Source organism: Jaculus jaculus, chromosome 1 (assembly GCF_020740685.1).
Source record: "Jaculus jaculus isolate mJacJac1 chromosome 1, mJacJac1.mat.Y.cur, whole genome shotgun sequence".
NCBI classification, from domain to species: Eukaryota; Metazoa; Chordata; class Mammalia; order Rodentia; family Dipodidae; genus Jaculus; species Jaculus jaculus.
Window position 1 is genome coordinate 125824746 of NC_059102.1, and position 13741 is coordinate 125838486.

At 49.1% G+C, this 13741-nt stretch overlaps 1 protein-coding gene across 3 annotated transcripts in view; it reads right to left on the reverse strand.

Annotated features, from left to right (window-relative positions):
• Positions 1-13741, reverse strand: part of Lrsam1 (leucine rich repeat and sterile alpha motif containing 1) — a 55907-nt gene that overhangs the window by 29032 nt on the left and 13134 nt on the right. For all 3 annotated transcript variants that reach the window (XM_045161158.1, XM_045161164.1, XM_045161150.1), the window contains exons 10-14: positions 9829-9919; positions 2947-3077; positions 993-1022; positions 743-865; positions 315-454 (exon numbers count right to left, since the gene is read on the reverse strand). In XM_045161158.1, coding sequence (XP_045017093.1) covers positions 315-454; positions 743-865; positions 993-1022; positions 2947-3077; positions 9829-9919 — 515 coding nt within the window. The remainder of the gene's footprint in view (positions 1-314; positions 455-742; positions 866-992; positions 1023-2946; positions 3078-9828; positions 9920-13741) is intronic.

The window sequence follows — 13741 nt, forward strand, 5'->3', positions numbered from 1 at the left end:
ATCTTAGCACAGGGTGAATGGCTGACTGCAGATAACAGCCTACTTGGAATCCAAAATGCTGGAGCAAGATAGGATCCTAACTCACTCAGCTGACAAGAAAAATGGGACCCTACATGCAATTAGGTAGCTACGACAAGAACCCAGGCTTCCTAACGTTCAGAGCAGCTTCCTTCCTCTGCAAGTTGGTGCAAACCGAAGCGTCTGACTGGATCCTAGCAGTGCAGCGCTTGGGCATGAGTGAAGACTCTGTCCCCAACCCTTAGAGAGCACCCTGGGGACACAGGCATCTGGGGCTGGGCTAGCCAGGGGCTGACCTCTGGTTGTCCTGCAGGAGTTTCTGGATGCGGCTGGTGATGCTGCGCTCCGTCTGCCTCAGCTGCTCCCGCAGCCGTTGCCTCTCAGCGTCGAGGCAGCGCTGGTGCTCGCTCAGCCCCTGCTCCAGCCGAGACTGCTCCTGTAGCATGGGGTGGGGGGCACAGGTTGAGACACTGGGGCCCTGGACGCTGGGCACTGTGGGGGTTCTGGTCGGGACAGTGGATTTCTTGCCCTGCCTTGCCGGTCCTCTCTATGACCCTGGGCTGCTCCCTCCCCACCAGGCCTCTGAGTGCCCACTATGCCAAGGAGGCTGGCCTGGGTGACCCAGGGAATGGCGGGACAGCTCAGACCCCCGCCATCCCACCTCTGCGGGCTGCATGGGTGGGGGGAGTGCTGGGGTGCAGTGGGCCAGCGTGGCTGCTCCCACCTGCTTCACGGTCTGCAGGATCTCGTCCTTGTGGCTGTGGCTCTGTCTCAGCAGCTCCGCATGCTCTCGCTGCCCGAGGTCCAGGCGCCGTTCGAACTCCAGCTTCTCTAGCATCTTCTGCTCCTGCAGGGGCAAGACACGGGCCTTTCTTTCACGTCTACTGCAGAGCCAGGAAGAAGCTGCGCCCGGGGAGCTTGGTGAAGCAGAGATGGTAACGGGAGAAGTGAGAGGAGAACAGGCCATTCCCTACCTTGCGCTTCTCGTAGTCGGAGAATCTGTTCTGGGGGAGAAGAACCAGCAGTCAGGACAGGGTGGTGGCTGTGGTTCCCACCGGGCAGACCCCGGTGCACCCAGATTGTTGCACTGGAATAGGGGGGATGGAGGACTGAGAAAGGCTTTAGTGGGTCCCAGGGGTCCCTAGGGTGAGAACCACATGTGCTCAGTGCCACAGGAAAGAGTGCTCCAAGACAGCTATGGGAGGCTGTAGTAGGCAGGCCTGGGGCTCCAGAAAGAAGACTTAAAAATGGGCTATCTGGGGCTGGCAAGATTGTTTAGTGGTTAAGGCACTTGTGTGCAAAGCCTAAAGACCATGTTCGACTCCCTAGGTCCCACATAAGCCAGACCCACAAGGTGACGCAAGCACAAGGTCACACATGTACACAAGGTGGCATTTGCATCTGGAGTTCAACTGTAGTAGCTGGAGGCTGTGGTTTACCAATTCTCTCTCTTTATCTCTTTCTCATTAAAAAAATTTAATAATGGGCTATCTGACTTCCTGAATGTCTGAGTAACACACCACTGCACCCAGCTTTGAACCCTCAAACCCTTGTAAATGCCAACATGCCATGTAGGTTGCTATGGAGTTATCATGAGACTTAACTCCAATATCCCCCAACAGGGATCAATATTGCAAACATTTCCTGAAGGTAAGAATTGGCACTGTGGGCTGGAGGGATGGCTTAGTGGTTAAGGCATTTGCCTGCAAAGCCAAAGAACCCAAGTTTGATTCTCCAAGACCCACTTTAGCCAGGAGCACAAGGGGTGCACACATTTGGAGTTCGTTTGCAGTGGCTGGAAGCCCTGACACACTCATTCTTTCTCTCCCTCTTTCTCTGTCAAATAAATAAATAAATAAGGATTGGCACCATGTTCCTGCTAAGTTACCGCTTCCTTCTCCATCTTCCATCAACTGCCCAAAGAGCTGTACAGCTGCAAATTCCCTCTGCTTGGCACTGGCAGCATGCCCATGCCCTCACTGCCCCACCCATGGCCACAGGAGGATCTGCTCTGTGAGCCTGGATAGGCGCAAGAAGGTGGGCAAAGGCAGCTCCCGCCTGGGTCCAGTAGTGTGTATGCCCAGGAGACCATGGCAAAACTTAATGGGCATCCTCCTCTGAGCCTGTACTATGCTGGCCCAGAGCTGGGGACTGAGAGGGCTCACCTGTCACAGTGCCAACCTGGGTGCCTGTCTGCCCCCTCCACTACAGCTAGGGAATAGAGCCTGTCCTGGCCAGCAAGTAGCATGTTGAGAGATCAGGAACAAGCCAGACACCACCAGGCCTCTCAGGAAGCCCCATCCAACAAGGGAGGGAACTACGACCTAATTACTAAGTAGATAATCCTTGTTTTTTTTATTTATTTACTTTTTATTTTTATTTATTTATTTGAGAGTGACAGACAGACACAGAGAGAAAGAGGCAGAGAGAGAGAGAGAATGGGTGCATCAGGGCCTCCAGCCACTGCAAACAAACTCCAGAAGCATGCGCCACCTTGTGACTCTGGCTTACATGGGTACTGGGGAATCGAGCCTTGAACCGGGATCCTTAGGCTTCACAGGCGAGCGTTTTTAACTCAGCACCGTGGTGAGTGCTACCAGGGCAATATGCAGGGTGCTCTGAGAAGGCCTGAGCTGGGCTGGTGCTTCTCACGTGGCACTATGTTTAAATTGAGAGCGCATGGGCAAGTGAGAGGACTCCAGGCAGGGAAGGGCTTACCCCAAGGCAGTGGTAGGAAAGGGGTGTGGTTTGATCTGGAAACAGAAAGGAGCCCTGGACTGCTGACACAGAGTGAGCTGGAGGTCTGGAGTGGCCACAGTGCTTAACACTGAGGGTCTGGATGGAGGAGTGTAGCTCTGAACACCTTATGCCTGTTGGCACACAGGTGCCTGCACCCCCGATCCCCCCACCCAGGCAGATGCGCCTTACCTGCCACTCAGCCTCCTCCCTAGAGAATCTGTCTGTGGGCCCGTCGAGGCTGTCCTGCACGTTCTCGGCTCCATCCTGCTCGAGAACTGGCAGCAGGTACTGAGAAGGCGGGTAGTATTCCAGTCCTGACTCTGCGGGAGAAGGGACACTTTGGTCAGGAGGATCTGCTCCTGCTGCCCTGGCTCTCCCTCCTCTGTGGCAGCCCACTGTGCCGGGCTCAGTCCACCCTTCTCATCCCTCCTAGACTGGGCCTCACTTTGTACTCAGCCCTGTGCTCCGTGCCAGCTGAGTGAATAAACAGGAAGGCCCTCTGTCCCGATAGATAGATAGATAGATAGATAGATAGATAGATAGATAGATAGACAGACAGACAGACAGACAGACAGACAGACAGACAGACAGATAGATAGGGAGAGAGGGATATATATAGATATATAGTATTTTTGTTTTGTTTTGGTTCTCGAAGTAGGGTCTCCCTCTAGCCCAGGCTGACCTGGAATTCACTATGTAGTCTCAGGGTGGCCTTGAACTCCTGGTGATCCTCCTACCTGTTTCCTCGCCACCATGTCCGGCATATTTATTTATTGATTGATTATTTATTTGAAAGTGAGAGAGAGAATGGGTGCACCAGAGCCTCCAGCCACTGCAAATTCCAAATGCATGTGCCACCTTGTGCAACTGGCTTACGTGGGTACTGGGGAATCCAACCTGGGTCCTTAGGTTTTGCAGGCAAGTGCTTTAGCTGCTGAGCTATCTCTCCAGCCCCTCTCTGCCCCTTTCATCCAAGAACGAATGAGGCAGGAGAAGAAATCCGAGATTAGCTGTGAAACCAGCACGGTCCTCCTCTGGCACCGGAGTTTTCTCCTGCAGAACTTGGAAGGGTTTGACACCCTGTATTCATAAAGCAGTGCACATAAACTAGGCATGGTAGCTGCGACAGTTTGAATGGATGCTCCCCAGTAGATTCAGGAATTTTACTTATTTAACTTATTTAAGAGAGGAGAATGGGCACAACAGGCCTCTAGCAAACAAACTCCAGACGCATGCACCACCTTGTGCATCTGGCTTATGTGGGTCCTGGGGAATCGAACCTGGGTCCTTTGGCTTTGCAGGCAAGTGCCTTAACCGTTAAGCCTTCTCTCCAGCCCAGATTCAGGAATTTTTTGTTTGTTTGTTTGTTTGTTTTGTTTTTTGTTTTTCGAGGTAGAGTCTCACTCTGGTCCAGGCGAGATTCAGGAATTTTATTCAAGCTGTAACTTGGATATCCAGCTGCCTGGCTGGAGATGTCACTGAATGGATCCTGGGGTCCCGCCCTAAGGTGTTTGTTACTGGGGGTGATTTGGAATTTCCAGCTAAAGATCTGCAGAGTGTCTGTGTTTTGCCTGGAGTTCCTGACGTGGGACTGCTGGTGGTGGTGGCTGCTTTTCTCTCTGTGTGATCCTGTGAAAGGGGGGCAACTGCTTCCACCACTAAGGAACTTCCCCTGGATCTGTAAGCTTCAATAAACCCCTTCCTCCGTAACTTGTGCCTGGTTCAGAAGTTCATCCCAGCGACACTGAAGCTGACTGCAACAGGAGCGCATGCCTGTAAGTCCAGCATTTGGAAACCAGAGGCAGGAGAGGAAGAGGTTCAAAGTCAACTTCAGCTTTATAGCAAGCTTGACGCCAGCTCGGGGTACATGAGACTCTGCTGGTCTTGAACTATGTACCTAAGATTGGCCCAAGGGCTGAAATTATATATGTATACTACTATGCCTGGCTCTGATTTTATTTTACTTTATTTTTATTTTATTTATTTATTTTTTTTTTCAAGGTAGGGTCTCACTCTAGTCCAGGCTGACCTGGAATTAACTCTGTCATCTCAGGGTGGCCTTGAACTCATGGCAATCCTACCTCTGCCTCCTAAGTTCTGGTTACTTTATTTTTTTGAGTTAAGAGCTTTTCTTTGCAGTCCAGTCTTGCTTCAAACTCATAGTGATTCTTGCTTCAGACTGCCTGTGTTCCGATTATGCAAATAATTTTTTTTTTTTTTTTTTTGCAGGAGGGTCTCACTCTAACTCAGGCTGACTGAGAATTCACTATGTAGTCTCAGGCTGGACTTGAACTCACAGGGATCCTCCTTTCCTTTCTCAGACTCCCAAGTGCTAAGATTAAAGGTGTGTACCACCATGCCTGGCCCTAATTTTTTTTTTCTCTTATGTTTTTAAAAAGAACAACCCAGGGGCTGGAGAGATGGCTTAGCTGTTAAGTGTTTGCTTGAGAAGCCCAAGGACCCTGGTTCGAGGCTCAAGCCAGATGCACAAGGTAGCGCATGCATCTGGAGTTCGTTTGCAGTGGCTGGAGGCCTGGCGTGCCCATTCTCTCCCCTCCCCCACTTTCTCTGTCTGTCTGTTGCTCTCAAATAAATAAATAAAAATAAACAAACAAATTTAAAAAGTAACCCAAAAATCTTATACATATGCTTTCTCTATACTCTAAAAATTACAGAATTACTTAAGGCTATGTCTAGTAGAATAGGCCTCTAATGTTAGCTACTCGGAGAGCAGGAGGATCAAAAGCTCAAGGCCTGCAGGGTGTGGTGGCACATGCCGAGCCAATACCGGGGAGACAGAGATAGGAATAGGAAGATTGTCTTGAGTTCAAGGCCAGCCTGGGCTGGAATGATATCCTATCTCAAAAACCTAAAAAAAAAAAAAAAAAAAAAAGTTCAAGAAGAACACATGCCTAGCAATTTGAGCTGCATACTAGCTATATATATGCTCACCACTGTATTATTTTAAACTTCTGTTGTTTACCTAAGTAGTACAGAATTTAAAAAAAAAACAAAAAACATTTTCTGAGACAAAGTCTCAGCAAATAATCCGGGCTGACCTCAAACTTGGAAACCTCACACCTGTGCCTCCCAACTGTTGAGATTATAGGTGTGCACCACCACATCCAGAATTTTTTTCTTTCTTCATTTTATTGGCTGGGGACTAAACCCAGAGCCTCATGCATGCCAGGCAGGGGTTGTGTCTGAACTTGAAGCAAGCTTCTGGGTAAGCACACCCTCACAGCCACGGTCAGACGTGGACACCGGCAGCCACCCAGCTTGCTTCATGCAGTGATTATTTGTTACTGCAGGGCTGTGTATGGATCATACATGAATATGAAACCTTTCATTTATCCACTCTCCTGCCGATGGCCATTGCAGTGGTGAGCAGTGCTGCTGTGAGCAGCTGCGTGCAGGCTTGTGGCCGGCAGTCACGTGTCTTTCTGTTGGGCAAACACCTAGTCATGGAACTGGAGAGTCAAAGGAGATTTGGGTACTTAGCTCGAGTAGATACTGACAATACTTTTTCTTGAGTCAGGGTCCTGCTACATAGCCCAAGCTGACTTTGAACATACTGCACAACCCAGGCCAATCCTGAAATAATAATTAAAAAATACTACTTGTGAGAGAGGGGGTGAAGAGAGTAAGTATGGGTGCACCAGGACCTCTTGCCGCTGCAAATTATCTCCAGATACATGAGCCACTTCATGCACCTGGCTTTATGTGGGTACTGGAGAACTGAACCCAGATAGGTAGGCTTTGCAAGCTAGCTCCTTTAACTACTGAGCCATCTCTCCAGCCCCTTGAATTGACTTTGATCCTCCTACCTCAGCTTCCTAAATATTGGGATTATAGGTGTTCACTATCACACCTGTTTCTGCATGTACATGTATGTTTGACACTGGGTCTTATTAGGTAGCAAAGCCTGGCCTTGAACTGGAGATCCTCCTGCCTCAGCCTCCTGAGTAGCTGGTATGACAGTCCTGTATTGCCAAGCCTGGCTAGCCATGAATGAAGTCTTTAAAAAAATATACATATAGGGGCTGGAGAGATGGCTTAGCGGCTAGGGTGTTGGCCTGCTAAGCCAAAGGACCCAGGTTCTATTCCTCAGGACCCACGTAAGCCAGATGCATAAGGGGCACATGTGTCTGGAGTTCATTTGCAGTCGTGATAGTCCCTGGTATACCCATTCTCTCTCTTTCTTTTCTCTCTCTCTTTCTATCTGCTTGCAAATAAATAAACAAGTAATATATTTATTTATTGGGGGGGAGAGGCAAAAAGAGAGAGTATGAGCATGCCAGGGCCTCCTGCTACTGTAAATCAACTCTGGATGCATGTACCACCTTGTGTACCTGTCTTTACGTGAGTACTGGGGAATGAACCTGAGCTGTCAAGACTTTGCAAGCAAGAACCCCAACCACTGAGTTGTCCCCCAGCCCCACCACGGATGGATTCTTAATCTGATGGCATCACTGAGAAGTGCTGGGAAGTAGGAAGTGGTGCCTGGTTGGAGGAAGTAGGTCTGTGGGAGCATAGTTCTGAAGGGCACACCTGGTCCCTGGCCCTTCCCTGTGTCCCTCTGCTCTGGCGCCCATGACGTGAGTAGCTCTGCTCGGCTACGTGCTTCTGCTCTGACAGTCTGTCTTGGCGCAGCTCGGGAACATTGAATCATCTGAACACACTGAAGCATCTGAAACTGCAAGCCAAAGTAGACCCTTCCTCCCGTAAGCTGTTATCGTCTAGGTATACGGTCACAGCAACGAGAAGTGACTGAAACAGTGGCATGCAACTGCCATCCCGAGACTCAGAAGCCTGGGGCAGGAGGAGTGTAAGTTCGAGGCCAGCCTGGGTACATGGTGAGTTTGAGGCCAGCCTCGTCTATCTATCAGAAAGGAATGAAGAAAAGAAGGGAGGGAGGGAGGAAAGGAAAGAAGAAAAGAAGGAAGAATGCTGAGGAGATGACTCAGCGGTTAAATATGCCTCCTTGCAAAGTCTATCAGCCAGGGTTCAATTCCCCAGAACCACATAACATCAGGTGCACAAAGGGGTTCATGTGTCTGGCATTTATTTGCAGTGGCAAGAGGCTCTGGCACACCCATACTCTCTCCCCCCTTCTCTCTCTGACAAATAAAAATATTTTTAGATTTTCGAGGTAGGGTCTCACTCTAGCTCAGGCTGACCTGGAATTCACAACATAGTCTCAGGGTGGCCTCAAACTCATGGAAATCCTCCTATTTCTGCCTCTCGAGTGCTGGGATTAAAGGTGTGCACCACCATATTCAGCAATGTTGGGTGTGTTATTCAATCACTCTCTACATCATTCTTTGAGACAAGATCTCTCACTGGACCCAGAGCACCAGTTCAGTTAGACTAGCCGGTGAGCTCCAGGGATCCCCCATCTCCCTGACATGAAATTACAGGCATGTACTACCATGCCCAGCATTCTATGTGGGTGCTGGGGACTTGAACTCAGGTCCTCATACTTGCATGGCAAGTGCTTTCCTTACTGAGCCATCTTCCCAGACACCAACTTCTCAAGTTTACCGTTAGTATTGCCTGTCTTCTATGTAAGGGAAACATTAAGAACTCTTTTTTTTTTTTTTTTGAGGCAAGCCCAATAGACTGGCCTTTTTTTTAAAATGAGAGACAGACAGATTTGCCATGCCAGGATCTCCAGGAACTGTAATAGAACTCCAGATGCATGTGCCACCTTGTGTGCATGTGCAACTTTGCATGCTTGCAAAACCCTGTGTGTCTGGCTTATGTGCGATCTGGTGAGCTGAACATGTATCTTTAGGTTTTGCAGACAAGCCCCTTAACCACTAAGCCATTTCCTTAGCCCTTAAGAAATCATGTTCAGGCTGGAGAGATGGCTTAGTGGTTAAGGGGCTTGTCTGTAAAGCCTAAGAACCCAGGTTTGATTCGCCAGGACCCATGTAAACCAGATGCACAAGGTGGTACATGCATCCGGAGTTTGTTTGCAGTGGCTAGAGGCCCTGGTGTGCCCATTCTCTCTTTCTCTCTCTCTCAAATAAATAAATAAATAAATAAATAAAATATTTTTTAATAGAAGTCATTTTTTTTTCCTGTTTTTTCTATATGGTTCTGGGAATGGAACCCAGGGCCTTGTGTAGACCAGATGAGTACTCCACCACTGAACTGGGCCCCATGCCAGGGTTCCTTTTCTTTCACAAGGGGAGCCAGTGGTCTGGGATCATTTGCATATTGGGAAAATCATCCTTCCCCTTGCTTGTCACCTGCATTGTCAATCAAATGACCATATGTATGCAAGTCCAGGCTATGCTCTGTAAATTCCACAGGTGACAGGAACCCTGAGAACAGCCTCATGGTGGGGAGGCAGGTGGGAGCTGCTCCCCTCCCGGAACTCAGGCCAGTGGAGGTCTGGGTAGCTGTTATTGGCGTCCAGTCCTCCACTCTTTCTTGCCTCCTCCAATCCTTTCTTCTTCTTCTTCTTCTTCTTCTTTTTTTTTTTTTTGGTTTTTCGAGGTAGGGTCTTACTCTAGCCCAGGCTGACCTGGAATTCACTATGGAGTCTCAGGGTAGCCTCGAACTCATGGCAATCCTCCTACCTCTGCCTCCCTAGTGCTGGGATTAAAGGCGTGCGCCACCATGCCCGGCTAATCCTTTCTTCTTATCTCAGCGATTCTTGTAAAATCAAGTCCCCTGCTGGATGCTGGTCCAGCGCCCCCTGCTGTCTCCCCATCTCTCCTCCCAATTTTAGCACTCTAGCACACTGGCTTCTTCCCATCATGCTTCAGTCTCCCCAACCCTCCCCCAGTCCCTTCAACACTCATCCCCTTCTGCCTGGTTTCTGGGTCAGAACCATAGTTTAGGTGGTAGCCAGGTTGCTTTTTCAGTAAGGTCTTCCCCAACCCCAACCCCAACCTAAGTCCAATGCCCCAGCCTGTGGCTTTATTTCCCTGTGCGATCACTCACTGTTTCCCTGGCCTGAGCCTGACCTCTGAGGCAGGGTCTATGACCATCTGGTCTAGGCTGTCCCCAGCTTGAGCTGGCACAGGGTGGCCATTGAGGGCGGAGGGCTGCATTTACCTTTGCAGAGGAACTGCTGCACAGCTGCAGTGCCGGCGCTACACACCTCCCGCGGCGGGTAGACCATGGATGAGGCGTCGAGGCTCAGGGTCTGTGGACACAGGGGCTCGCTTTACCGTGTGGAACACCCCACTGCCCAGCATGGTACAAAGCCGCTCGCTGCCTTCCCCACACGGCAGTGGTGTGCCTGCCCAGGCAGCAGAGAAGGCCGCTCTGAAGCACACGAGCTGCGTACGGTAGCTCACACCTAAGATCCCCACATTTGGGAGACTAAGGTGCGAGTATTGTCACGATGCTTCAGCCTGAGTTACAGAGTGCGATCCAGGTCAGCCTGGGCCACAGTGAAACCTTGTCTCAAAAAAAAAAAAAAAAAAAAAAAAAAGCAAAAACAAAGCTGGGCATGGTGGCACACACCTTTAATCCCAGCACTCGGGAGGTAGAGGTAGAATAACTGTGAGTTCGAAGCCAGACTGAGAATACAGAGTGAATTCCGGGTCAGCCTGGACTAGAGTGAGACCCCTACCTCGAAAAAAGAAAAAAGCAGAAACAGGGCTTAGTGGTTAAGGTTCAATCCAGGTTCAATTCCCCCAGGACCCATGTAAGCCAGATTCACAGGTGGCACACACATCTGGAGTTCTTTCGCAGCGGTTGGAGGCCCTGGAGGGCTCATTCTGCCTCTTTCTCTCTGTTGCTCTCAAACAAATAAATAAGTAATAAACAAAAACATATTAAGGGCCGGGCGTGGTGGCGCACGCCTTTAATCCCAGCACTCAGAAGGCAGAGGTAGGAAGATTGCTGTGAGTTCGAGGCCACCCTGAGACTACATAGTGAATTCCAGATCAGTCTGGGCTACAGCAAGACCTTACCTTGAAAAACAAACAAACAAACAAACAAAAAACAGGTTTGATCTGGGTACCACCAAGAAGCTTCATGGTACTGAAAACCTATGAGCCCTGGGGTGTAACACCTGCTGGTGTCTGGCTAAATGCATATATTATGCTCATTAAACTGCCTGGTAAGCATTTCTCTTAATGTTCATACCCATATGTTAATTTTACTCTCATTTTTGGTTACAGAAGCTTCTCTTTTCAGATGGTGGTGACCTCTGGGATGACTCAGAAGGCACCACAGTGCTGAGCAGAAGTGACAGAGGAGTGCACAACACTGAAACATTGCCATCACACCTTCCAAGGCTCTGGGTCCATTGTGGAAGAGGTGGCAGGAAGAATGTAAGAGGCAAAGGAAGGGCATGACTCCTTACAATGCACTCTTCCAGATATAAAATGGCCTGGATATCCATGACCTCACAGTGCCTGACACTATTTACATAAGACCAATAGGAGGAAAATATTATAACATCAAACAAAATAAAAGAGAGACTGATTGACAGGGGGAGGGGACATGATAGAGAACAGAGTTGTGAAGGGGAAAGTGGGGGGGGGAAGAAATTGTCATGGTTTATTGTGTTTAATTATGGAAGTTCTCAATAATAATAATGATAATAAAAAAGTTAAAAAAAGGAGCTTCCTGGAAAATATGAGCCTCTCAGAGCTTTGCCGCAGTATGGTGGCTCAAGCATGCTCGGCAAGGGCTCTACCACTTAGCCACATCCCAATCCCCGGGGCCCTTAGGACTGCCTCAGGACTGCCTCAGGCCTGGGAACCCTTACTCTGAGCTGTGCTGACACATCTGGTAACGGCTAAGCACATATGGCTGGTTAAATACGAATTAACTTAGACTCAATGATGTCGTCTAGTTCCCTGGTGACACTGGCCACCTTTCAAGTGCCCACACGTAGGCTACTGGCCGCTGATTTGGGCGGCACAGTCGAACATTGCCATCACCACAGAACATTCTTGTGGACTGCACAAAGATGGACATGAGCCAGCTGTTCTGCTACTGTCCTCACTACCTTACACTTTTGGAGGCCACCGCCCCGGTAGGGAAGTCATGGAAGGAAGCCATGCCCTTCGCTGGGTCAGCTCACCCACCGTCTGCTCCACACACCTTGGCTCTGCAGTGTGGCTTGAAAGAAGTGATCTACTGACTGAATCAGGGAGTTCTGGAGCCCTCAGCCAGCCTGTCACCACCGTGGAAGATAAGCCCTCATTAAAAACACAAGACTGGGCTGGAGAGATAGCTTAGCAGTTAAGCGCTTGCCTGTGAAGCCTAAGGACCCCGGTTCGAGGCTCGGTTCCCCAGGACCCACGTTAGCCAGATGCACAAGGGGGCACATGCATCTGGAGTTCGTTTGCAGTGGCTGGAGGCCCTGGCGTGCCCATTCTCTCTCTCTGCCTCTTTCTCTGTCTGTCTATCTGTCTGTCACTCTCAAATTAAAAAACAAAACAAAACACGAGACTGGGCTGGAGGGATGGCTTAACGGTTAAGGTGTTTGTCTGCAAAGCCAAAGGACCCAGGCTTAATTCCCCAGACCCACATTAGCCAGATGCACAAGGAGGCGCACAGGTCTGGAGTTTGTTTGCAATGGCTGAAGGCCCTGGCATGCCCATTCTTTCTCTGTCAAATAAAAATAAAATATTTAGAGCCGGGCATGATGGCGCTTTAATCCCAGCACTCGGGAGGCAGAGGTAGTAGGATCGCCATGAGTTCGAGGCTGCCCTGCGACTACATAGTGAATTCCAGGTCAGCCTGGGCTAGAGTGAGACTCTACCTTGAAAAACCAAAAATAAAATAAAATAAAATATTTAAAAACATGGGACTGCACCAAGGTGAAAAGCACAGGGGTTGATGCAGGGGGCTGGCTAGGAAACCCCCATGGCCAGCTGTGTACCCCTTGGTAAGCCCCACAAGCTGCTGTGTCCTGGTCTCTTCCTCTGCAATATGGTCCACAGTATGTGGCCCATAAGATTTCTGAGAGTTAGGGAGCTAACACAGGTCTAGCCCTAGAAAGTACCAGGTGAACATAAACTATCTTGTGTAGGCTGGTTTGCACTGTTGTCTGTATCTGCCCTTTATTCACTTAAGTCCTAATCTCTGGGCCCCAGAATAAGACTTCATTTAGAGTTAGGCTGGACCGTAAACCAATCTGACTGGTATCTCTTCTCTCTCTCTATTTTTTTTTTCTAGTTAAATTTTGTTTATTTATTTATTTGAGGGGGAGAGGAAAGGGGGAGAGAGTATGGACATGAAGAACAGACGCTTGAGCCATGTTGTGTATCTGGCTTTACGTGGGCACTGGGGAATTGAATCCAGCTGTTGGGCTTTGCAGCAAGTGCCTTCAACCCCTCAGCCATCTCTTCAGCTCCCTGCTCTCTCTCTCTCTTTCTTTCTTTCTTTCTTTTCTTATGTAGCTCAGACAGGCCTGGAACTTTCCATATTGGCTGAGGATGATCTTGAACTCCTTATTCTCCTCCTAGGTATTGGTCTTTTATTTTTCTCTTTCTTTTCCTTTTTTTTTTTTTTTTTTTTTTTTTGAGCAAGGTCTTACTCTAGCTCAGGATGACCTAGAAATCACTCTATAGCCCAAGCTGGCCTTGAATTCAGAGATTCTCCTACTTCAGCCTCCTGAGTGCTGGGATTAAAGGTGTCTGCCACCATGCTCAGCTGCCTGGCTTTTTGACTGATGCCCTTTAAGAAGAGATCTGGCCATGGTGCTGAGAAGAAGTAACAGAAGAGTGCTCAGCACTGAAATATGGCAATCACACCTTCCATGGCCCAGGGTCCATTGCGGAAGAGGTGGCGGAAAGAATGTAAGAGCCAAAGGAAGTGTAGGACTCCTTACAATGTGCTCTTCCAGACACAAAACGGCTTGGATATCTATGACCTCACAGTGCCTGACACTACCTACATAAGACCATCATAATAGGAGGAAAAGATCATGACATCAAACTAAGAGAGACTGATTGACAGGGGGAGGAGATATGATGGAAAATGGAGTTTCAAAGGGGAAAGT